Raw genomic sequence first — 24,288 nt, forward strand, 5'->3', positions numbered from 1 at the left:
GAGCTGGGAGGCAAGCCCTTCCCCACACCCCAGGCACACAAAACGGAAAAATGGCTCTATATCTGGACCACAGCTCTGCAGCCTCCAAGGGGCCTGGGAATCAGGCTGCTTCCAAAGGAGCCGAGACTATTCTAAAGGCACAAGACATATGGTGGACCCAGGTCTGCTGCCCTGGGGGCCCAGCGTGCACCCCACGAAGGAGACACCCAAGCAGCATTTGAGTGAGGGACCGAATGACTGAGAGGGTTTGGGGGAAACAGGAGGCAGGCTAACAAGGGCAACAATGGCCGTGGGAAGCCCCACCCGTCAGAGTGAGGCGGAACGAGAAGACCCCGGCCGGCCCCTCGAGTGAGGGGACAGCCGGGTCTGGGTGAGGAGTGGGGCCCTGGGTGTGCCTGAGGGGACAGCAGGTGTCTGTGGGACTCTGGCGGGGAGGGTAGAGCCAGAGGGTAAGCCCCAGGTGCACATGCACCCCCCACAGGTGTGGCCTGAGTTACAGGTGCCCCATAGAGCTCCGAGTCTGAAGCCCTGCTCCCTCCTGACCCTGCCCCTCCCTGAGAAAGCAGCCCCAGCCCCCCGCCCCGAAATACCTCTGAACCAGGCACGAAACAGAGCCAGAGCAAGGCTGTGCTGAAGATGGACATAAAGGCAATGTCCCCAGGGTCCCAAAAAGTCAGAGGACACAAGGCAAAGGGCCTGTGAGGCTAGGAGGGACCAGCAGCAGAGAGCACACTTCCGTCCCCCGCCCCAGAACATCACCACTCACGACCCCCGCTCCCACGGCCCACTGGGCTCTCAGCGCAGGACCCCCCACCCCCGGCAGCCACAGCCCCCCAAGAAAGCTGGGCTGTAGCTTAATCAAGTAGAATAAATTTAATCTGTAACTATAAAATGTCTAGGTTAGTGGCAGTTATGGACGCCCAGAGGCTGGGCAGAGCCTGTCCCCGCAGGCGTCCCCAGGGACTCCGAGGCTCCCCTAGTTCACAGAGGTGGCTGGCAGGATGTTTGCTTTGCGCTCCGCTTCGATGCAATACTTCTCAGGGAGACCGGTGGCTCTGCGGGGGGACACAGGGCAGGTGTGACGGGGGCCGCAGGAAGCAGGCCCTGTGGGGGGTTTACAGAACCTGGGGGACTGCCCCCACCCCTGCTCCCACAATCCACCCCCAAACGCATTCCCCCCAAGGCTCCAGCCCCCCGCCTCGGAGTTCCCAGAAAGCCAGGCAGCCCCCGTCCCAGAGCGTTCAGCCGCAGCTCCCTTCAGGAGAAAGGGCCCTCCCAGAGCACCTGTCACCCCCTCGGTCCCCTGACTCCCACATGCCCTGCCCTGGGGTGGAGGGGGAGACAGGGAGAGGCAGTGGGCGGCGCGAACTTCAGTGCACCTCAGCTCCTCGATCTTCTGCTTCTTGATGTCATCGATGCGCTCACGCCGCTTCTGGGCCTCCTCTTTGAGGCGCCGGCCCTCCTCGAAGGTGGCAATGCGGTCCTGCACCTGCTTCTGCTGGTTCTCGCGCACCTGGCGCCTGAGCTCGTCGGCGTGCCGCAAGCGCCCTGTGGCCTTTTTCTCCTGCTCTAGCCGCTCCTTCTCGATCTGCTCTCTCTGAGCCCTGGAGGAGGGACACGGGTTGCCGAATGGACTAGGCTGACTGGCCCAGTGAGGAGAGGCACTGAGGAAGCCTTCCGGAAGGGCTTCTCCAGGGGACGCGCTTCAGAGCCCTGCCCACTCCCACCCTCTTCTGTGGCTCAGACATCAGCCTCCGAGCTGCCTCCGGGCATGCGGCCCCTCGCCTCTGCCAGGCCTGGCGCTGTGGGCGCAGGACTCTATGTCCATGCTTAGAAGGGCCCCACATTGCTTTACTGCTCTTCCATCACTGTTTTGAAATTGGTAACACTTATTGAACAAGGGAACCCCCACGCCCTGCAAATCACGTGGCTGGCCTGTACTCAGGGGCTCACCCACCAGAAACTATGTTTCCAGCTCTTCTCTTTTGCAACAATGCACAGCTCCGCTCTAGCTGGTTCTAAGATACCGTTCTTTCTCAGTCTCCCTTCCTCCCTTCCCACAAATAATAGCAACGGCATTAACAAAACTGCAAAGGGGATGCTCAGAAGTGCTGGAAGGAGGAAGGAGCTGCCCCAGGACCTCTCAGTGCTCCTGCTCCTCCAGCTCTCCAGATCCTTCAGAGGAACCTCCCAAGGGGGTTTTCACGTGCCCTGATACCCTGGAGAAAGCAGCTGATGTGGGCCAGACAGGTTCCAAAAAACCTCGAATGAAATGTATTCACATCTCAGGGGAAACGCTGAGCTCAGCTGCCCAGGACCACCTCCCAGTGCTGCACCTGCCACAGAGACCCCCCCAGTCTGCCAGGAGACACTGGCCGACTTCCTCACTCCTCTCTGTTTAGACTCCAAACCCCAACTGCTCAGACACCTCCGTGATAACAGGAAGCCCCACCTCTTGGCCTTGCCCTTGTCTTTTCCTATATAGAGAATAGTGTTCTGTTATTTCACGAGCAGCAAAACAGGCTGGAAATGGAAGTCCATGTGTCACACTAGGGAGCCCCTGGGCTGGCAGGCAGTTAGAAATTTGAATGGGGAAAAGCCTGGTCACTTCATGGGATTAGGGCCATGACCTTGGAGCCTGCTGCCTTACAGGGACCTGGGAGCTTCCAAAACCTGCAGCTGTCTGGGACTCACCCCAGACCAGTTACATCAGAATCTGTGGGGTTGGAGCCCAGGACTCAGGGCTCTATGGGAGCTCCCGGACATCTCTAAGAGCCACCGGGTAGGGTAGGTCAGCTATCGCTGCTTAGTCAGTGGGCTGCCTGGCAAAGGCATCCCTCTCCCCAGAAGCAGGAAGTCCCTAGAGAGGCCATCTACAAGGTCGTGTTTTTGACATAGGAAAACCTGGATTGCTGGCTACGGCAGAGATGCTCGGAGCGCTTGAAGACAGTTGCGCTGGCGGTCACGTGGCCCCAGGGACACCAGGTCTAGACACTCACCTAGAAGATCAGGTGAAGCGGAATGTCTCCAAAGGGCTGGTCTCACTTTACTAACTGGCTAGTGCATATGCTTTGGGCAAACAAAGTGAAGAAGGGACAAATGGGTCAGTGACAAAAGTAGGACCTTTAATTCCTTTTCATTAATACTTGTTACTCCCTGCTAAGGGCAACACGGGTGTCCAAGAGCATAGAGGTCAGTGATGGTGGACATCTGAAAGGCAGTCTGGAGCCCAGGGGCGGAATCTGTGGGGCCATCAAGGAAGCTGCCTCCTTTAGCAGGCTTCTAGAGACCATGACACGACCCTTGAGGGCCTCATACCAACCAGGAAAGCTACAGAGTCAAAGGGCGCCGCAGCTAGTGGGCGCAGGCTAGGAGCCCTGGTAAAAGACCAGGAACTTGGCTCTGGCAAGGATGGAGATTCCTACAGGTTGGCTCTGCCTCTAGCTGGGGGCCCTGGATGGGGGGGTGGGGGGGCTGATGGGGCCCAGAGCTGGCCTGGCATGCAAGTACCTGGGACAATGCCAAGGACTGAGAGAGGGTAGACCAGAAAGCCAAGCTGAACCATCACATCTCCACTCACCTGAACAGAATTTCTTTAATTTTGTATCATCTACACCCTACCCCTTCCGATTTTGTTTGTTTCCTTTGAAAGTTTCTGATCTTACAGATTTTGAACCAGAGCAAGAAAGGAGTCATTCCCAGTTAGGCCAGAACAGAGCCAGGGGAGCACCCAGGGGCCGGGTCTGGCGGTGGCAGATCTGACTGATGGACCCCAGAGCAGCTGTGGCTGCTGGCAGCTCTGGGGGTGGACGCGGGGCGGGGAGAGCGACCGGTGTGAGCACTTCACCTCCACTTACGAAAGGGTGGGGGTTATCGCTGAGCCAAAAGAGAACAAAAATAAAAGGATGAGGAGTAGGCAAGCTGGGCTAGATGGATAAATATAGGTGAGGTCCTCCAAATATGAGTCTTCTGCCTCCTCCCACAAGACTGGGCAAGGACAGCCTTTTGCTCACCTCCAATACCTCCCAGACAATCCAGCACGGAGTCTTGAATTTATGTGCTTAATACATATTTATCAAATGAATGGCAAAGACCCCAGCCCCCACACCAGGCTCTTCTCCAGTGACCCAGACCCTTGGTGTTGGAACGTCTCTCTGTCTCTCCTCAACTTCCCTGCTGCGGCTTCATCCCTAACTTGCAGGGGGATGTGGAAGCAGGGGAGGGCAGAGGGACAAGGTACATACTTTTACTCACACCAGTAATACCCAGTTCCTTAGACATGTCCAGGTGCTGTTTTCCAAATCTCTCATCAGAAAATTCTGGGCTTTCAATTTTCATCTTCGCACATTTCAGCTGGTTATCTCATTGGCATGACTCCACCACCCCGGGCAAGATGAACGCACATCCATCTGCGGACATGCCAGGAAGGTCCTCTCCACCCAGTAGAGGCCATCCCTGCCACAATACGAGGAAAGGAAGCCAAGGTGCCCAGCCCCACCTACCGAAGAATCCTCTCGAACTCATCCCGGTCCCGTTGCACCTGAACGGCCAGACTGTGCTCCTTGAAAGCCACCTGCTCCAGCCGGCTGCTGCGTAGTTTGGCCTCCGTCTCCATCTTTTTCTGTGCATTTTCCTTTTCCTTTCTGCGCCACTCCCTGTCTGCAACCTCCTGGTTGCGCTTGGCCCGCAGGGCGTCCTGGGAAAGGAGAAGGTGGGGAGACCTGCGAGGGTGCAAACTGACCTCGGTACCAACGGGGCACCTTAGGAAGATGCCAACTGCAGGATCTGACACAGCCTCCTTTGAGGAGAGCTGTTAAGTTCCCTGGCAACAAGGTAGAGTACAGAGCAAGGTAGGGTACAAGGTACCGTACAGAGCAAGGTAAGAGTACAAGGTAGAGTACAGAGCAAGGGAGAGCACAGAGCAAGGGAGAGTGCAAGGGAGAGTACAGAGCAAGGCGGAGTGCAAGGTAGAGCACATGGACTCTTGTAGAACTTTCTGGTTGATAGATACCCTGAGGTGTCTTGGCTTGTCCTCTCCCACCACTGATCCCAGTTCTTTTCCTATATCTCCAACACTTCCAGGCGATCCTGCAGTCACCTCTCATTTTAAAAACTGCTAATGATGGAGACACCACAGTTCCTCTGGTGACACTTTCCAGTGAGAGTTAAGGTCGAAAGTTCTTTACATAGCAGCCAAAAGTTTTCTCTTGAACCTTCAGCACATAACACCCTGCCTGCCCTGTTCTCACTGCGCCAGGCACTGGGGCAGCCCACCCCTTTGCCCTCAGATGACTCAAGTCTAGGTAACGTGCACCCCCTCTTCCACATCTCTGTCCTTCAGATAGGTTTTGCAGGCTGTCAAGGGAATAGTTAAGGGGTTGCAGAGGCCCAAGGAAGCTGAGACTAAGAAGGTACCTGCTCTGCCTGGTAATCCTGGGCCTTCTCCTGCATGGCCCTCAGACGGGTGATCTCCTTCTCTTTCTCCCTCCGTATTCTCTCCTGCTCAGCCTCAAACTCTGCTTCTCGAGCCTGCCAGGAAGAAAAGGCCTTGTAGATCGGCTCCCCTTGCCCCAGCCTTGCAGAGAAACATAGTTCCTGCCACAGTCTGTCTAGTATCTCCCATATCACTCCCTGACTCTTTTTAAGGTAGGGCAAAATAACTAGCAATACATGAACAAGGTCAATTAGCATTGCAAAATGCTTCATTGTTTACAAAATGCTTCCCCCTATATGATCCCAGAGGGCCCCTACAACATTTTGTGGGACAGGTTTTATAGATGAGGAAACACATTCATATAGATCACGGGTCCTGCCCAAGATCCCGTAGCTAGTCAACTACCAAAAAGGATTTGAACACAGGTATCCCAAGCCCAGCCTTCATGTCCCTTCCACTGCATTGCAGACAATGTCTAAGTTTCAAGGCCACTGGGTCACGTTCCTACAAGTAACAACTGTGGCAGCCTGCCTGTCTTGTAAAGTGCAGCAGGTGGAAGTTATTTCATTAGTCCCTGGGCGAATGGCCAAAGACGCTTTGGGCAGTCCCACTGCAGTTAGCAGATATGAAAGGAGTGAACCATCAAAATTAGCTCCCTTTGCCACTTTTCTGAAAGAACAGACATACCCCTAAAACCTCCCCAAACCCAGCCTCCCGACCACCATCCTTGGGTAGTCATAAGACAAACGGCTTGAGCTGAGTGGAAATGTGATCCTCCCCTAGACAATGCTCCATAACCATCGTTCTACCTGCCCACGCTCCAGGGCAGCCCAGCGAGTTGCCTGATGAGCTGTGTGTCAAAGCTGGTCTCTGTTCCACCTCCCCCGTAGACGGCAGGGCACAGAGCTCTGGAGGTTTCCACAACCAATCTCTGCCGCTAGCTTTAAAGCAGCAGCCCCGGCTACAAGAACAGAGACCACTGCGAGGTCAGGGATGGATTTGTGATATACTTGGTACTTATGGCGGGCTGTGGGCATGCCCAAGTGCCCAACCCTTTGGCAGTGGTTGGCCCGTCCAGTGGCTCCTCCCACCAATGTCCTTTCCACAAATGAAGACAGGCCCTCTTCTCAGAAATCTATGGTGACTCCTCCTCATTCCATGCTTCCAGCTCTGCTCAAGGTTCAAGGTATCCCCCAACAACTGCTCTCAGCAACCTGCCTCCTCACCACCTCATCTCTGACCATGACCGTCACCAAGTCTGCTGCCGCCAGCCAACCTGTTCCCCAGCGCCTGCACGTGACTGGCTCATCACACCACCTTCACCCATTCAGGAAACGGTGGCTGAGCTCTGCCCAAAGTCCTCACCATTATCCAGCCCAGGCTCCTACTGGACACACAGGGAAGCATAGAGGATATTTTGAATCACTCGGTGACAGCATTTACAAGGGGTTGTAACGGCTCGGCGAGACCCACAGGGAAAGCACTTAGCACAGAGACCAGGCACAGCCTTCACCTTCACGGAATGGCAGTTGGGTGATCATTCTTAGGCACCAGCCACCCTTGTCCCGTCTTGTGTTGTCTTGTGTTCTTGCTCTGCTGCCTGCGCATCCCAGCATCCAATACGAAGCCAAAGCCCAAACATACACTTTGTTGAGCTTCATTTTCTGAGGCTTGCGTTCGGAGCATATGGCCATATCAAACACGCCTTTTCGGAGTGCACCCATCTCCCTGCCTGTCACCCCTACCGGAGAAAAATATGATATGCTCTCTGTCACCATGGAGCCTCGAAACTAGCAGGGGAGGCAGGACCAACACATGAAGAACCGAATAACATTCCTGCCACGTTCAGTCCTTCTCTTTCTATGTAACCCCATAGTCACTCCATCTAAACCGGGCTTAGAAGCTTTTCTCGCCCTCCACTCCTCACTGCCCCCAGTCACTCCGTTACTCAGCCTGGCCCCTGAGTCAGAGCAGCATCTCTGGGTCCTTGTGAGCGGCGTCGCTCTCTGCCCCGCACCGCATTTGTGCTTAGAACTCCCACAGCCGAGGTGGGAGAAGCTCTCCTCTCAAAGTCTAGCCCGCAGTACAGGATGCCCAATAGCAGAATTTTCACAAGAAATGTATAGGGCGGGTGACCTCTGATTACTGGGGATGTAATTATGCTTTCCATGAGGAATCCACAAAACTTTACTTTCCCTAATAGTTTTCATCTTCTCCCGGGCCTATAACTGACCCTCTTTCAACTTCTAATCAAAGGTGTTAACGAGGATATAATGCCCTAATTTGGGTGTCCCTTCTAGCCTAATGAACCACTGGCCAAAAGGAAGAAAAGAAGGAGCCAGGCCCTTGAACAAAGGACACGAATTCTGGAACGGACACATGGCTTTCTGTCGTGAGTCCCCTAGATCTCAGCCGGCCACTCCCCATGGCCAGAAGTCCCAGGCATCAGAAACCTACCATCTTCTTCTTGGTGAACTCCATCACCATCTGATCCGCCAGCTTCTCCTGAGCCAGTAGCTCTGCCTTCTGTTTCTGGTTTTCATCATTAATGCGCTTAATCTCAGCTTGCATCTTTAGTTTTTGCTGGTGCCTCCGTTCCATGTCCTGGCATCAGAAGGAAGAGAGCCTCCAAGTAGAAGGGGACAAGACCCAGAGACCCTGGCCCATGAGGACAGAAACACAAGGGCAGGGGCACATCTGCAAGCCAGCTGCTGCCACTAGCCTCTGGTAAAGCAGCTCTCTCAAGCGTCATCAATGACCCGTCACAGCCAAATGGCCTCTTCTCAGTCTGTACCCACCTGGCTTGGTGGCAACTGGCTCAGATGATTTCTACACACTCGCAGGGAAGTGGAGGCTCTTAAAATTCTCCCCAGTGTCTCCCACATGTCATGCGAAGTTCTACCCATTGTTCCTGGTCTTTTCTCCTGCCTTCAGTTTCCCTCTCGTAGTCAAACCCTGGCTTCTGGTCTCTATTCAATAGTGATGAATGAAATAATGAAGTATTGCCCTAAATGAGTATTTTCTATTCACTGGGCACTTTACATAGCCTATCTCTGAAACCCAGATACAGCCCCAAGCCCTGAAAGGTAGAACCTGTTATTTTTCTCGTGCTGATGAAGACAATGAGGCCCCAAATTTACTTGTCCAGGGCTATCCAGCTAGCAAAATCCAGAGCCAGAATTTTGAAACCTGGTCTTTCTAAATTAAAGTTCCAATCTTCTCGGGAATGTTGCCCCAGCTTCCAGTTCTCTCTTCATTTCTGAATCCCCTCTGCACTTAAGACGGTGCCACACCTCCTGGGATTTGGTTAGGCACTGCCTTGTCGGTCCCCATTCCTTCCTGTGTGTTTATCCTGTCCCAGCCAGAGGATGGGGACCATGTCACACTCCCTGTCTTCCCTGGCAACATGCATAGCCCGATGAGAGGAAAACAATAAATAATAAACTAAAACAAGGAAAGGGTTAACCAAAATGAGTGGCATGTGAAAAAAAAGGGGGGAAAAACAGTAGGCACAGAGAAAGACAATGAATGATGGAGGTCAGTGTACCAGCGTGACCTTGAGTGACAAGATCCCTTCTAAGGAAGGATCCTGAGCCTTTCAAAGCCCCGGATGATCGGAAGAGCACATTCTCAGGCCCCAGTGTAGAATTTTTGGCAGCTGGCCTACCGATAACCTCCCACCAATCTCCAACTCTCCTTCAAATTCTTCCACCCAGCAACTCCCCAACACTGTTCCCAGCTCCCTCCATTCCTCAAAGGCTATGCCCCACCCTCTGCTTCCAGCTCCTCCTCAGGCCAGCTTCTACCCTGACTCATCGGGAGACAACTCTGCTGGCTCTCCCCAAGCTTGACTCACAGCCACGTTCAGGCCTCCTGGAAAGCCTTCTGGACCAGATCTGCACGGTGCTGCCTGCCTCCCACCCGGCTGCTGGCGCGTGACTCATGGCAGCCAGCATTCCCTCACTCTCCCCATGCCTACTTCTCACTCACCCCACCTTTCCCCACCTGGCCCAGTGACTCTCCACTCCTTTTCCCTCTTCTCCCTTTCTTCCTTTCCTTTCTCCCAGCTTCCCACCAGAGTCGGTCCTGCCGTTGGTACCCACGCATTATTTAATCCCACTGACCAGCACAACTGGGAAACCTGCCAAATGCTGATCTAGGACAAATATCCCATCATGTATTGACTTACTTCTTTGCCTATTTATTTACTTTCCATGTTGTTGTTTCTGTTGGTTCCACACCAACATCAAATCACTGGGAGATGACAACCCCATTGTCCATTAACGGGGGGAAAGAGGAGAAAAATTGAAGAATACATGTCCCACTAATCAAATGACACCAAGAGGAAATCATCTGACAGATCAGAATGGAGGAAACTCTTCCAGCCAATTGGCCTGGGTGCCCAAAAATGAAGGAAGGAAGGAACGAGAGAATTCTTTAGGTCAAAGCAGATGAAAGAGGTGTAGGTGAATGCAAGGCAGGGAACCTGAATGGATCCTGGCTGGAAAAAAAGAAAACTAAAAATTCATTTTTAGAACAATTGGGGAGATCTGAATGTGAATTAAGTATTAAATGATACTGGATTCCATTGGATTCCATGTTTGGAGGAGGGAATGGGACAGCAGTAATGGTAAGAGAACTAGTAAGAGAACATCTCTGTCCGTCAGAGATGAGAGCTGCAGCATTTAGTAGCAAAGTTTCACGATGTCCGCAACTCACTGTCAAAGACTTTAACAGTAACAGAATACATAAATGCCCCGAAAAGGGACAAACAACGAAGGCAGATTCACCTTCATTTCATCATGAAATCTAGGTGAAGCGTGGACGGGTCTGATACAATTCTTTCAATGTGTCTGTGTGTATAAAAATTTTCAAAGGTAAAGAACTGAGGGGGACAGAAAGAATGAACACCCCAAGCCTCGCCCGGCCCCCCACGTGCGAGGGGTCCCTGTATTGAAACGGACCGGAGCAGGCAAACAGAAGAGGGTTTCTTCAAGTCTACTTGGTCTGAGCAGGCATGTCGTCATTTCTTTTGCAATGGATATGCCTGCTAATCTTATCTAGACTAGTGGGGGGGGGGCTGGCTCCTTCACACAATTAACCACACTCAGATGCTGTGTACTTGATATGAGGGAACAGCAGGGAGCCTGAGCCTAAGACAGGGAGGGCTAAGACATCTACAAAATGTATCACATCTCTAACCAGCTGCGGAAAGACCAGGAAACATCCCTATGTTTACTGGTGCAGTGCATAGAGCTGTGTATTTCCTTTCTGTGTCCGTGCCCGTGGATGCGTTGGTCTCAGACCCCAAGTCCTCGGGAGGCAGACAGTAGCTGTCCAAATCCCGGCTCGACCCCCAGTATGGTGCCACAGCCAGAGGAACATTCAACATGGCCATACAAGCTGACAGTGATGGTTTTGCAAAGTGAGTAAGGGCCTGACAACACATCGGTCCACCCCCTGACACCCCCAAATCCCGGAGAGCTCTGTCACTTTTGCTGGTAGAATCTGGCATTATCTGTCCGGCCCGTTACCCGTAGATCCTCCTCCTGGAGCTGTTCCATGTATCCCAGCATCTGCTCCTTCTCCTGCTCCCGCTGCTCCGCGAGCAGCGACCGCTCCTCCTGGTTCTTTTGCATCTGCTCCACGATGTGCCATCTTCCTCTAGGGCGAACAGTACCGCAGGGGCTTAGAAACCCACACCCACATTTCTCTGCTCCAACCTCCGCCCAAATAACCAAGATGGGAGGTGTCGCAGGGACAATCGGACAAGCGCCTCTTACATGTGAGCCCAGACCAAAGTCCTTAAGTGTCGTGTGTCGCGACGGGCTGTCCTCTCCTCTCGCAAGCTGCCCGTCTTGAGACTCCCCTCCTTTGTTTGTTTGCCCAAGAGGGCACCCCACTTCAGCAACATACCTTCTGCCTTTCCGTGTGTCAAGAGCTTCTGAAATCCTACCACCTCCCAAGCCCTCCCAGAGCAACCGTGGGGAGCTAGCTTCCTCTGCCAACGTCACAGACTTCGAAAGCCCAGGACCTCTCCTTCCTCCGGGGCTTCTGCTAGACCCAGTGTGTCCTGTCTCCCACCCGCCTCCCACACCCACTTCGTTCGCTATCACGTGCCACAGTTCTCCCACCGCGGGCGGACAGGGTTGGGTCTGAACAAGCCTCCCCACTCAGCGAGGCCCTTGCTCAACAGTAAAAAGCAGAGAGCCCAGAGTCTACAATCAGTGCTGCTGCCAGTGACTCCCTGGGTGTTGCTGGATGACAATAAACTTAGAAGCATCCAGACCCCATGAGGTATGAGTAAAGGCTGGGAGAATGAGAGAAGACACAGGGTAGGGTAAGAATCAAGAGGAAGGACAATGGGGTGCCCGTTCAGGTGGAGCACTTGAATGGCTTCATGACTCCAGATGAAATACGTGGGAGGAATGAGTAAAAGAGTTACATGGCAGCAGGCTGGGGCTCAGTGTAAGGACCAGCTCAGATCATTAGAGTGGCCTAATGAGGCAGAGATTTTTCTTTAATTGGAGATGTTTATGCAGAAGATGAAGAGCCACTTAGCCATTAAATCCACATTTATAGGGAGCCTGCCACAGTCAAGCAGGTACCTACTGGAGGTACAGAGATGAATGGTTCAAGAGCACAGAATCAGAGCGGGAGAGAGCAGAGCCAGTCAGGGTGGTTCAAGGTAACGCTCGCGTTCTATGGTTGACGTTCTAGACCCAGGACCCTGTGGTTCTGTAATTTACCTGTTCTGGTAATCTACTTGTCGTTTTGGTAAATAACTTACCTGCTCAGGGAAATTTACTTGTCCTTTTCTGCAAAAGGAAGGGGACTGAATGTATCCCTCTAATGTGTGTTAAGCACCTGCCACAGGCCAAACAGTGCGCTAGTTCCAGGAGCTACGGAAATGAACCAAGCCAGGAATGTTGTCCTCTGTGTGCGCGCAGGCCTCCGGTGAGGGCCAGAGAGTCCCAGGGCAAGAAGCCATGTGCTGGGGTATAAATATGGTGTGGCAGGGCACAGGGAAGGGAGCCCCCAAGCCTGCCTGCTGGGGGGATAGCACTTTCCAGGGGAGGCGACAGCAAAGCCACATACTAAAAGAAGAGAAAGCATTTTCCAGAGGAAAAGGAAAGACAAGTGTACTAAAAGCGGAAGGAACGACCACAGCATAAACCGTGAGCAGTCCAGGTGTGCTGGGGGACAGGAGAGTGCAAAGGGGACGGCAGGGAAAGGTGGGGAGTGAGGCTGCACTGGGGCCAGGTTGTGAAGCACCTGTTGTGATCTTAGGAACCAGCTTTAAGAAAGTCTGTGGTTCTATGAATCTCTTCATAAGGTTTTGAGATCATAATAGATGGTGGCAATGACCATTGCTCTTCTCTTCCCTCTTGACAAGGCTACCTGGACCTAAAGAAGCATGAAAATGACAGGGAGGGAGATGCCAAAACCACCCCTTTACCGGATTCTCTCCTCCCTCCTCTTCCGGTCCAGCTCCTCCTGCCTTTGAATAGATTTTTGCCTTTCCACCTCCATCATCTGGTCCAGTCGCCTTTCCTCTGCATCCAGCTCTCTTTGAATCAGCTGCTTCTCCAGGATCTGGGCATCCCGGATGGCGTGGCACTTGGCATTAAGGATGATCTGGGGGGGGGGGTGGAATGACACTGTGGCACCGGGTCTAGGCACGAAGATAGGAAGGGACGCATCACAGGGCGAGGGAGCTGGAGGGGGGAAACGGGAGCAAGGTGCGCTAGATACATGTGTAGCCATGCACAAGCCCGTGAGAGCAAGAGCGTTCTTCTGCTCCCGTGCCCTGACTATAGCTTTGTGCTGGCACTTACTGGGTTCCTGCAAAGTACTAGTCCGTGCAAGGAGAAGCCACGGGAGTACCTTTTGGGGCGTCAGGCCTTCGTATTTGGGGGGCCATGGACCACTTTTTTGAGAGTATGAGGGAAGCAATAGGCTCTGTCCTCCTTAAGATTCACTTGTATACATACACATGAAATTTCCATAAAACTACAGAGATTCAAGGTCCCCCTTAGGGACCCACGAACCCCAACATCTGCTCTACTTCTCAGGGAAACTAAAATCCTCATGCAGAGGCCAGCCACTAGATTTTTAAGCTGGAAGAGCCTGACTATGACACGTTGGGGGACAGCCATCCATGAGAACGAGAGAACAAGAGGAGGCATGAGGACAGATCGGCCTGGGAGAGAAGGTGTAGATGACGGGGTTGGGAGTCAGTGGGGTTCATTTACTTGGGAAGTGAACCACATGCAAATGAGAACCAAAATATCCACCCCAGCCTCTGGTCTTCTCGCTCTCCGCTAAAGGAAGGACTTCATTTAGTTTGGTTTCTCCTCTTCCTGAGGAGAAGCCCGTTTCCCAGGCCCCCCACATGCAGCCACGACTGAGCCCATGGGAGAGAAACAGAAGGCAGGTCCCCACTTGGCAAAGCTCAGTTCTCCCCACCAATCACCCTGCTAAGTGGTCTGACCCATGAAGAAATTGGGGCCCAGGGCGGGTGAGTGACCGGCTGAAGATCACACAGCTAGCATGCGGCAGGGCCAGTCCTCCCTCTCACGGCGGCAACAGCCCCCCTCCGCCAGCCTCCCCACCCGTCACCCCCCTCCTGCCCCAGGTCCATCTGGAGCCGGGCTGTCAGAGCCCAAGAGGAGGGAGGGGGAGTGGCCGCAAGTCCTCGGAGGAGGGAAGGACGGACGTCCCCACCTTGCTCATGTCCTTGAGCTCCTCCTCCTGCTCCATGCGCAGCACGCTGGCTCTCTGCAGCAGGCTCCGGGCCCTCTCCTGGGCCACCACCTCCAGGTCACTGAGCTTCTCGGTGTTTCTCCGTGCCATCTCCTTCTGCTTCATGACCTTCTTGCGCTTAGTCACCGCGTCCTACAGGAGACGGTCTGGATCAGCGGGGGATTGCCAGGGGCGCTGGCCCAGCTACCACAGGCCACGCAGTGGGACCCCCCCCCCCAATGTGGCTTCGCCCGTCCTGCTAGCAGAACCCAGAAGTTTCCCAGCCTGGCTTCCTCCTCACCCCACCCCCGGCCCCCAGCTCTTCCCACACCTGGTGTCCACTCTACCACATCTCTGGTCTCCACGAGGCATACACTCACACCTCCTTCCAGGGCCCCCAGACCACAGCTCCCCCCTCCCATCTGCAGGGATCAGGGCTGGGGGAGGGCAGCTACCACGATGGCCTCCTTCTCCTTCTTGAAGGCCTGCTCCCTGGCCTCGAGCTCTTCTCTGGTCAGGACGTGGGATGCCGACTTGATGCGCTCAAATTCCTCAGGGCTCATGATGAGGGACTCCCCAGAGGGATCCTTGGCGGGAACGCTGCCCCAGGGGATGGCAGTCAGTGGGGAGGCGCAGGGAAGCTCTCAGCACAGTGTTGCTGGTGCTCGGGCCCCCATCACCCCTCCCCCATCACGGCCCATGTCCCACAGTGCCACACCAATGGCAGGAGAGACCGCCCGCTGCACCCCTGGCCCACCGGGGAGAAAGGGTCCCAGGTGAGGGATGAGCCAAACAGAGACATTTTAAGGGCTTTCGCTAAAAGGCCTAGGACGTGTGTCACTTTCTCTGTGCACCCATCAGAGAACCTCCCCCCCAAGTGCACATAGGCCAGTCCCCCCAGCCAGGCCGAGAGCCAACCTCCTCAGAGGCCACCACGCTCTGCCCTCATGGACTGGGCCGTGTCCCCCACCCCCAGGCATGGCCCGTGTGCTCCCCAAGGACGCAGCCTCTACTGGCCACAGTGGCCGCACAGCCCCCCGGCGCCGCACCAAGCCCAGGGGGAGACCTCAAAACCGCGCTGGTGAACTAGACTTTAAAAATAGCTTATTTCTCAAGGATGACATAAAAAGGGCAGGGGGGACGCCAGCCCAGTTTGAAATGGATGCTATGAGAAATCCAAGCTGCTTGTCCATCCGGCCCAGAGAGAAGCTTTGAACCCTAAATATTAATTAAAATCTCTGATCAACAATAGTCAGAGGCATGTCTGGGTACCTCTCCTCCGAGCCGCCCAGCACACTCAACAAACCAATAGCTAATTATAATGATTACAAACAAACGACAGGCACTGGAGGTGGAGGCCACGGCAGCAGCAGGGGCCAGGAACGAAGCTGCTTCTGGGTGAGGCCCTTTAACAGGGACACAGCAATGAGACGCAGCCGGTCTGAGGCAGGAAGTGAAACCTCATCTCGTAAAACGTGTGTGTGTGTGTGTGTGTGTGTGTGTGTGTGTGTGTGTGTGTTGGGGGGCAGTCCAGGAGGAAGACTGAATGAGTGAGTGAGTGGATCTGGGGCTTGGCACGGGACCTAGAATGACCAGGACGGATCTCACGCTTGCCGGACTAGACCATTCCAAGAAGGAACACTTGCTTCACCCCACAGGGGGCTGCAGGACGGTGCGGACCATGAATGGCCATTTGCCACCATGGCTGACTAGACCACGCTCCATGTCCCTGGGCTCGTGACACAGAAGGCACTTCCTGGGAGCTCAGATTCCCCGAGGGCGAACCCAGAGTTGGGAGGACGGTTTCCAAGATAGCAGCTCACCCCCCCCCCCCACCAACCCGCGCCCAGCGACAGCTCAGTTCCCACTGCTGATAACCCACAGGGGTGCCAAGCAAGGGGGCAGCTCCAGTCAGGAAGCCAGGCTAAGCCAATCCCGAAGGAACCCAAGAGACCCGGGAACTTTCTCTTCCGGCCTCAGAGCCTGGGAAGAAGCCAGGGGGCCGATCAGCATCTGATCAGTTTCCCTTTACTTCAGATCCTTGGTGCAGCCATAAGGGGTTGACTCATCTGGACCGTTTCCCTTTACCAAGAGCACTAAGGAGGGCTCAGCGGGGACCCACCAAGCACGGTGCCTCTCGCAGTCCCACGGGTCCCTCCACAGCCAGGAGACAGGAAAGAGGAAGGAGCTGGGGAACGAAGGCAAAGGCACGAATCTATACAAGAGGCAGAGAAACGAGAGAGGCCGGATGCCGAGGAAGGACAGCCAGGAAGCCAACGGGGGAGATGAATAGGACAGAAGCGGAGCTGGGCTCTCTGGAAGAGACCAGATGGCCACTCTCCCTGCTCAGGTTCTCAGCAGAAACGCAGGCCGGGATGGGAAGGCAGGCACTGTGCCCCGGGTACTCACATGAGCTCCCGGACCATGTCCCGGGTGATGAGCTGGATGGTCTCCGGCTTGTTCTCCAAGTCCAGGGCCGTGAGAGTCTTCCTAATGGCATGCTTATCTCGGAGGAGCACGATGGGGCTGTTGCTCTGGGCCAGAGGCTGTGGGGTCAGGAAGGACAGCTTAGAAGCTGGTCAGCCCACATCCTACAGGTCCATCCCAACTTCCTCAAGGGCAGCCTTCCCCGCTTTCTTCCAGCCCATCCGGTGGCAGAGAAGGCTGGCTGGGGCCCAGACCTCAGGACCACCGAGAGTCTCCAGGGCACTGAGGAAGCAGCACATGGCTTTGCCCTTGACTATGACTGTGTGCGTTCCTCCTGACCAGCCCATCTGAGAGCAGGGCCTTCCCGTGTCTTGTGCAGATAGTCCTGGATGGATGGGGAGGGGAGTGGCTAGCTTGTGTCCATTCCTAACCTAAAACCATCACGGATGAAAATCTGGGGTCTCTCATTGCTCCCCCTCCATGATTTAGGAAAGAAGAAATAATGATCTCTCTCTGACCACATTGTGGCTTGAGATAATACAATTTGTTACGGATTCATCCGATCTATGATATTCGAAATTTTTAATCTTTCCTTATGATTAATTTACTTTGGTTCCCCCGAAAAAAATCATATGGAGGACGTTAGAAATGTCCAAATGGAATGCGGTGAGCATGTCTGGGAGTCAGAATTAGCGGGAATACGTATTAAATGCATGTTTTGCTTTGTTTTGTTTTTTTCAAAACATTCCGACCATGAAGGAGTCAGATAATAAGAAAATGAAACCACTTATTTCAGGAAAATTCTGGACACAGGAGAGAATTTTGTCTCATGAATGCAGTGACCGTGATCCTGCGTGGAGGCCAGCGGCCGGCCTGGGGGGCGGGGAGGGCCTTCGGGTCCTGAGCGCCCTTTGCACAGACCGTCCCCAGAGCGCTGCTGCCACCTGCTGTCCATGTGCTTCCAAGAGGGCGCGCCTCGGGGGCGCCACAGACCGCTCCTGCCCCCTGCTGCCCCTGAGACACCTCGGACTCCCCCAGGAAGGAGGCGGAAGGGCCAGAACCTGCGTTTCTCCGACGGCCCCTCCCGCGAGCCCGCTGCACGGCGGACACCTGGAGAACTTGGCCGTTTCCAAAACATCTCGTCACCTCACGGGCCCACATCAGAACCTGTCTGTAAGCGAGGGTGTGTTCCTTCGATTCCTTCCCCGTCGATAGAAAACTGTCGCAGATGGGGGTCTTCGAAATGGGGAACAGCGGGGCACTTAGGGGGCTCAGTCTGTTAAGCATCTGCCTTTGGCCCCGGTGCTGCAATCGAGCCCCGCATCGGGCTCCCTGCTCAATGGGGAGCCTGCTTCTCCCTCCGTGTGCTCGCTCATCTCTCTCTCTCTCTCTTTCTCCCAAATAAATAAATAAACCAATAAGAAAAAAAAAGGGAGAAAGGTGCCCGTCTTGAACTCTCTGGAAAGTTCTGTTTGTTTGTTTGTTTAAAGATTTATTTATTTACTTGAGAGAGAGAAAGAGAGCACCCAGGGGTTGGGGGGGGCAGAGGCAGAGGGAGGACTCCCCAAGCCGACTCCCATGATCACGGGTCACACCACCGAGCTGACATGCGGGTGGGGGGCTCGATCTCACACCCCCGAAATCAGACCAGAGCCGACACCAGGAGTCACACGCTCAGCCAGCTGAGCTACCCAGATGCCCCCGGAGAGTCCTTCTAGGCTCTGAGGACAGCGAGGAGCACAGACATCCACTCGCCTCCCGCCACCTGCCCGTGCAGAGGCGTCCGTGCTGGTGGTCACACAGCTGCTGGCATCTTTCCCGTCCTTTGCTCTGTCCGTCTCTCTGTCTCTCGCTGCCCTCTCTCCGTGTCGCGTTCTCCTCCGTCCTTGCCTCTCCTCCTTCTCACCTGCCACACGTCCTGCTCACCGAGAACAGTCAAGTCGTGCTCTAGCCAGCTCTCCTCCTCCTCCGCACGGAAGAAGCTGTCGGCCTTTCAGTGGGGACCACACCGGCCCCTGAAGACCTGCTCGGGGTTTCCCAGAGCTGATGAGCCCTGCTACTGGAGCACTGGGAGAGGAGGGTCTGTGGTTGTCTCTAACGCTGTCTCGGGTGGGGGGGCCATGCGTAGCTCCGGGTCTGCGAGCTCCATCCGTGGCCCTCGCACGCCTTCCTCCTGGGGCACTCACTGGCCCGTGATCTGCTCTCTGCAGCAGAGCCCCCCAACCCCGACATCACAACAGCCAGGACAGATGTGAAGACTGCAGGGGTGGAGGGAGCCGGGTGCCCCCGTTCACAAGGGCCCCAGTAGGTGCCAGGGTCCTGCTGCTCCGGTCTCCCTCTGAGAGTCAGCCGGGGGAGGGGACGGCCTGCCCAGGGCTGGCTTCATCCTGAGCAATGCCAGTCCGCCCCTGCTCCACGAGCCAGCTGCCAGGAGGGACTGGGGGACGGTTACCTTGACCCCTCCAAAGAGGCTCTCATCCACCTCGGAGCTCATGGCTTTGGTCCGATACCGCGTCCTATTCCTCGACCTGTTGGAAGCGGTGGAGGCGGAGCTCAGGACGCCAGCGGTGCTCAGTGGCTGCAGGGAGAGGCAGAAAGGTCGGCTCATCCGTATGGAGAGGCCGGCAGGACTCTGGGCAAGGTAGACACTTCGCCAGCCCGTGCTGGGGAGAAGCGGGTGGGCATGTGGGGACACCACGGAGGGGAAGCACCGGGTAAGCCCTGATATGTAGGAACCTGTGCACAGGGCCTTGGCTTCACCAACCAGATCTCCAGAGCCGGAGATGGAGGGGAGCTGGTGGCACCCGGAGAGCCCAGAGAAGCTCTGGCGGAGGCAGCGCGGCAGCCGCAGCCGGGATCTGGGGGGGGGGGGCGTGCTGAGAGGGACGCACGGCAGCACCCCCACGAAGCCACCAGCGCTGGGCGGTCTGCGGCGCATCCCGGGGCCTCGCCAGACCCGGTCTGGGTTGTGATTTTTGGCCCCGGTTCCAGTTGCAGGGCCTCCCTTTGTCCCCATTTTTCCAAGCACAGTTTCCCAGCCAGCAAGCTCTCCAAAGCCCCTTCCCTGTGTGCCCTTGTACTTGAACCAGAGTTCTGGCTCTGTTGTCTGCACCTAATAGCACTAGGCAACCTCCACTCCCACAACCCAGCTCAGCCCTGAGAGGAGTGTGTCTCCGGCAGGTGACTTCGGCAAGGACTGAGGGCATCTCCCACCTTACTCTCAAGCTGATCCCAATCTCCCTTTGCAGGAGACATCCTGTCCCCCAGTCTCTAAGCTAAGATATCCCGCAGCATGAGCTACCCACTCGGGGTCTCCCGAGCCTGGGAATCAGCAGCCGTCAAGGGGACAGTGTAGACAGGGAGACGGACCCTGTCATTCCAGGTCACTATGCCCTGGACAGTGTGTTTCCAAAGCTCTCTCCCGTCCTCCCTAACCAACCAGACTCCCCAGCACCTGCTCCACCGCTAAACCAGTTTATTCTCCAGCTGAGTACTGCCGCGCGTGCCTGGCCCCACTCTGCCTCCCCAGCCAGCAAGAGGCTTACTGGCTCTTGGCCAGTAAGGTGGGAGCCTCCCTTTAGAGCCCCAGGCAGCCCCAATACAGCAGAGCAGGAAAGCTTGGGTTTATTAAAAGGTAAATATAACAGCCCCGAGGACGCCTAATAACAGACTCGGAAGGGTTATTGCATGGTTAGTGGTGAGCCACTGCTCCCCTTTCCACCAAAAATAGAATCAGAGGAAACGAGTAGACCCAGCAGTAGGTGGGATTGAGGGGAAGCCCTGGGAGAGGAGGAGAGGTGGAAGATACCAGATCAGCAGGGACGGGATGAGTTCTGTCTCTAAGTATGGAAAAAGCCGGGGTGCCTGGCACGTCAGAGGAGCTCGACACGCATTTGATGAAGCACAAATGAACGGAACCAAGCAAGGTGACCCCTCGAGGGCCACGGGCCAGCTTGAGCTGGGAGCTTCCCCAGAACACGCCTGACTCCAGGCCCCTCCCCGACCCCACATCTTCCAAATCGCTGTGGAAAATAACACAGTGACGGGGCTTTGAAAGGCAGATGGAAAGTATTATTACTGTTTTTCATGTGTTCTCCTGTTTCTTTCCAAGGGCTCCTGCAGGTTTGCCCTTCACTAGGGTGCCCACCGGGCGACAGGCTCCTCCGGGGCTGACACCGAGTTACCTCTTTCCTGCACCCTTGGCACCCAGCTCAAGAGGAAGCCACGCAAGTGATGGTCCACCGCCAGAGCCTAGAAGTCCGAACAGAGGAAGGAAAAGAGATGACCACAGAGAAGTGGCCAGTGGGCAGGGCGGAGGGAGGCACTGCGCTGTCTAGGGTTGGGTGGCTGAGAAACCTCACTGAGGAAATGCTGACTTTGAAGCCACAAGCCACGCACCACGGTTAGAATGGTCACTTTGGCCAAGAGCAACAAGAAGAATTAGGGAGGTCACTATGGAACAGCACTCGAAAAAAATGAAGAGCCAAGCAGAAATGAAAAGTTAGATCCTTCTGGGCCAGAGACGGTAGCCAAAAGGTTCTTTCAGGAAATGAGGGGCTGGTGTGACTTCTTGGATCACCAAATAAATGTCCCCAAGAGGGTGAGCAGCGCCCAGAGACAAGCCCGTCTAGTTCCTAGTTCCACTGGCAAAGATGAGGACGGGGCACAGATAAAGACGCCAGCTCTGCTTTGATGTTCTCATCTTGCTGACCCAGCTAACTCCCTCCCTTCGAATACCCTCCCACCCCAGGACCGCAGGAATTTGGCCACTGCTAGGAATGTGGGGAGACAGACTCCAATGCCAAAAGATGAGCGGGTCAGTCAGATGATTTTCACGGTCATTGATACAGGACAATCTCCAGAACATATTAAGATCTGAAGAAAGCAGATGAGAAGACCCATGAAAGTACTTCCTGCGAAAATGTCTGTTTGAAGGGTATGCACCCCAGGGGCGTATTAAAAGAATGTTCACCAAACAACATTGAACAGAAATTTGGGGTGAGCATTACTAACTTCCATCTGTTCCCATAGAGAATAATTTTCTGCCATTGAGTCGGTAACTATTTTTGTAGGTAACACACTGTATTTTTATTTGAAAACAGACTTGGCCTTGGGGCTAGTCCCTGACTCTGAACAGAAGGGTGTAGCCCTTAGCAGCAGCATTCGATGTCCCCGATCCCGTACGTTCAGCTCGAATCCGGTGAGAAGGGGTTGGGACAGGTGGTGTGGACAGCTGGTGAGTTTCCCTGATGTAATGGTAACACCTGCCGACTGAACAAAGACCTCTGGCGTCCTTCCCCGGACGTCCTCTTCACCCTGCCGCCCAGTTCTCCTTTTGCCTATAGGTTCATCAGGGGCCAGCAAAGGCAAGCTTCCAGCTCTCAGCCCGACGCTATCTCCCTTTCCATGGGCTGTGGTTACCCAGAAGGTGAGGGTGCCCCAGCACGCAGTTCCTGCCTTTTACTGAGTGATCCACTTAGGGCACCTCTTTCCTCAAATGGGAGACAAGGTGGCATCCAGTCAGTACGGAGGTCCCAAGCCTCCTTCTGGAGGATGGTGTTATTCGCCATTTCCGTAAGAGTCCTGGGACTCCGCCTCCCTGGGCCCCTGCCTTCCCCACGGCCTGCCGCCAGCACCTCTCCCCACCCTTCCAAACACACTCAAAAGCTGGTCAGCAGTAGCCACACCCATGCACACGTGCACACACAGCCTGCCAGGAGGCGGAGACTACTAACTCCACCCACTGCTTCTCAGAGGTGCCTGCAGGCCCAGTCCTGTCCAGGGGATCTCAGAAGTGCTCAGACAGTGGGCTGACCCCTGCCCTGAGTGGCCCTTGGCAGGGAAGCCCGATCTGCTAATTCCCACAAGTCCAGCCTAAGAGCAACTGATTCATTTGCACTGGAAAATATGAATTGTTTTAAACTGGAAAGAAAGGAAGTAACCGTTACTGGGTTCCCTTAGATGCCAGCCGGGATGCCTGAGGTGACGCTAGGCCATCTCAGATAAACAGATTACACCCTGCACCTAGGAAGCCCTGGGGAGAGCCCGGGATAACTATGTGATAAAACGGATCCGTGAAGGGCCCTCACTGCCACACCGCAAGGAGTCGTCAGACACTGAGAGATGCATTGGTTGGAGACTAGTTTGTGTATAATTAGCAAAGTTCTTGGAAATCCCTACTTGGAGGCCCTGAATTGGAACCACTGGTCCTAGAGAAGCAGCGTGACCTATAGGCATGAAATGTGTCCACAGAATACCCAGGTCACCATCTCTGCCCCCTGGTGTGCCCCAGAAGTTCTTACGTTACTTCCAACACACCAAGGCTCCGGTGCCTACCTTCTGTCTCACTCCCTTATCCCTCAGGGACCAACACATTCCTTACTGGAAACCGGACGCCTCTTCACAGCTCCTCCCGGGCCTAGTGCCCTTGTCAACCCTCACAACTCCGTGGTCCTCCCCACCCCAAGGAAGCCCAGGCCTGCTAGAGCAGACCCGGTCCCTCCCCAGGGCCTTTCAAACCTGGTACCTATCCACCTGTTCATTCATGCACAAGTACTTGGTGAGCCCTAGTGCAGGAACAAAGGTCCCACCAACAGAAGAGAAACCTGAGGCTCAGGGACATTAGGTTACTTACGCATTGTCACTCTGCTAGCAGTGGCCCAGCAGGTCCTATAACCTGCATGTAGCCTCCTCGCAGCGGTTGTCCCACATCACCGCCCACTGTCCCCAGCCCGTGGAGGCTCTAGGCTGCCGGAGAGGGAAGAGAGCGTCCCTCTCTCTCGGCAACTTTCGGGCTAGCACCCCTCCACGTTTTCGAGCCCTGTCGACCCCACCCCCAATTCCCCCAGTGGACTCTCCTCAGGACCACCCTTACTTCTTCTAGGCGTGTCCTCTTTGCCCCTGGCCCTTCCGGACCCCAGACCCTGACTCATCTTCTGCCCTCCCCAGCTCCCCGCGCTCCCCGCTCAGAACCCCAACCCAGTGAAGGACACACGAGGGCCCCCTCCCTGGTCCTCCTGGGACCTCACCATCTCAGCGGCACGCCCGGGCTCAGCGCCTCGGCCACCTCTGCCGCCCGCACTGCCGCTGGCGCTGGATGTTGATGCGTTACCATAGCAACAAGAGAGCGCGCGAGCGGGAGCCGCGGCCCCGCCCCCAGGCCCGCCCCTGGCCCCGCCCCTCGGCTCCGGCGGACGCTCAAGGCGTCCAGCGATTTCGGGGACCCGAACCCCCGCCTCGACGGGGAACCGCGCTCGCGAAAGCCTGAGCCCCGCCAGGGCGCCGGGCTCTTCACTGGCTCTGGCTGGACAGTAGGGTCCAGTAGGGTCAGAACGCGAAACCTCAAGGGTCTGGCACCGGCCGAGGATGTCCAACTGCAGGCACTCCTGCAAGGGCCAGGCCCGGACGCCCCCTGGTTACCATGGTTACTGTTGCCCTAGGGCCCCTGGGACATGCCAGGCAACCCTGGATTAGAGACAAGTTGCACACCAGGAGGGAGCCTAGTGAGACCGCAGGACGAACTTCCCGCCGTGAGTACGTGTGTGTGCGCGTGCGTGCGTGTGTGCGCGTGCGCGCGTGTGGGTGTGGGTGCGCGTGCGTGCATGTGGGTGCGCGTGCGTGTGCGCCCGTGTAGCTTCAGGAGCGGTTCCTCGGCCCTCCAGCTCAGCCACCGGGGAGGCCCC

At 55.5% G+C, this 24,288-nt stretch overlaps 1 protein-coding gene across 1 annotated transcript; it reads right to left on the bottom strand.

Moving 5' to 3' along the window:
* Positions 1 to 876: 876 nt before the first annotated feature.
* Positions 877 to 23,720, bottom strand: CFAP45 (cilia and flagella associated protein 45). Its single transcript, XM_032845665.1, has 12 exons — positions 23,635 to 23,720; positions 19,059 to 19,134; positions 16,589 to 16,725; positions 14,635 to 14,779; positions 14,162 to 14,332; positions 12,894 to 13,072; positions 10,969 to 11,098; positions 7,892 to 8,038; positions 5,416 to 5,529; positions 4,503 to 4,696; positions 1,380 to 1,604; positions 877 to 1,055 (listed from the first exon to the last, which is right to left on the bottom strand). The coding sequence occupies exons 1-12, from the start codon at positions 23,718 to 23,720 to the stop codon at positions 977 to 979; spliced, it is 1,683 nt and encodes a 560-aa protein (XP_032701556.1). The 3' UTR covers positions 877 to 976.
* Positions 23,721 to 24,288: the final 568 nt, after the last annotated feature.

This window comes from Lontra canadensis, unplaced genomic scaffold (genome assembly GCF_010015895.1).
Source record: "Lontra canadensis isolate GAN:19392208 unplaced genomic scaffold, GSC_riverotter_1.0 scaffold168, whole genome shotgun sequence".
Lineage (NCBI taxonomy): Eukaryota > Metazoa > Chordata > Mammalia > Carnivora > Mustelidae > Lontra > Lontra canadensis.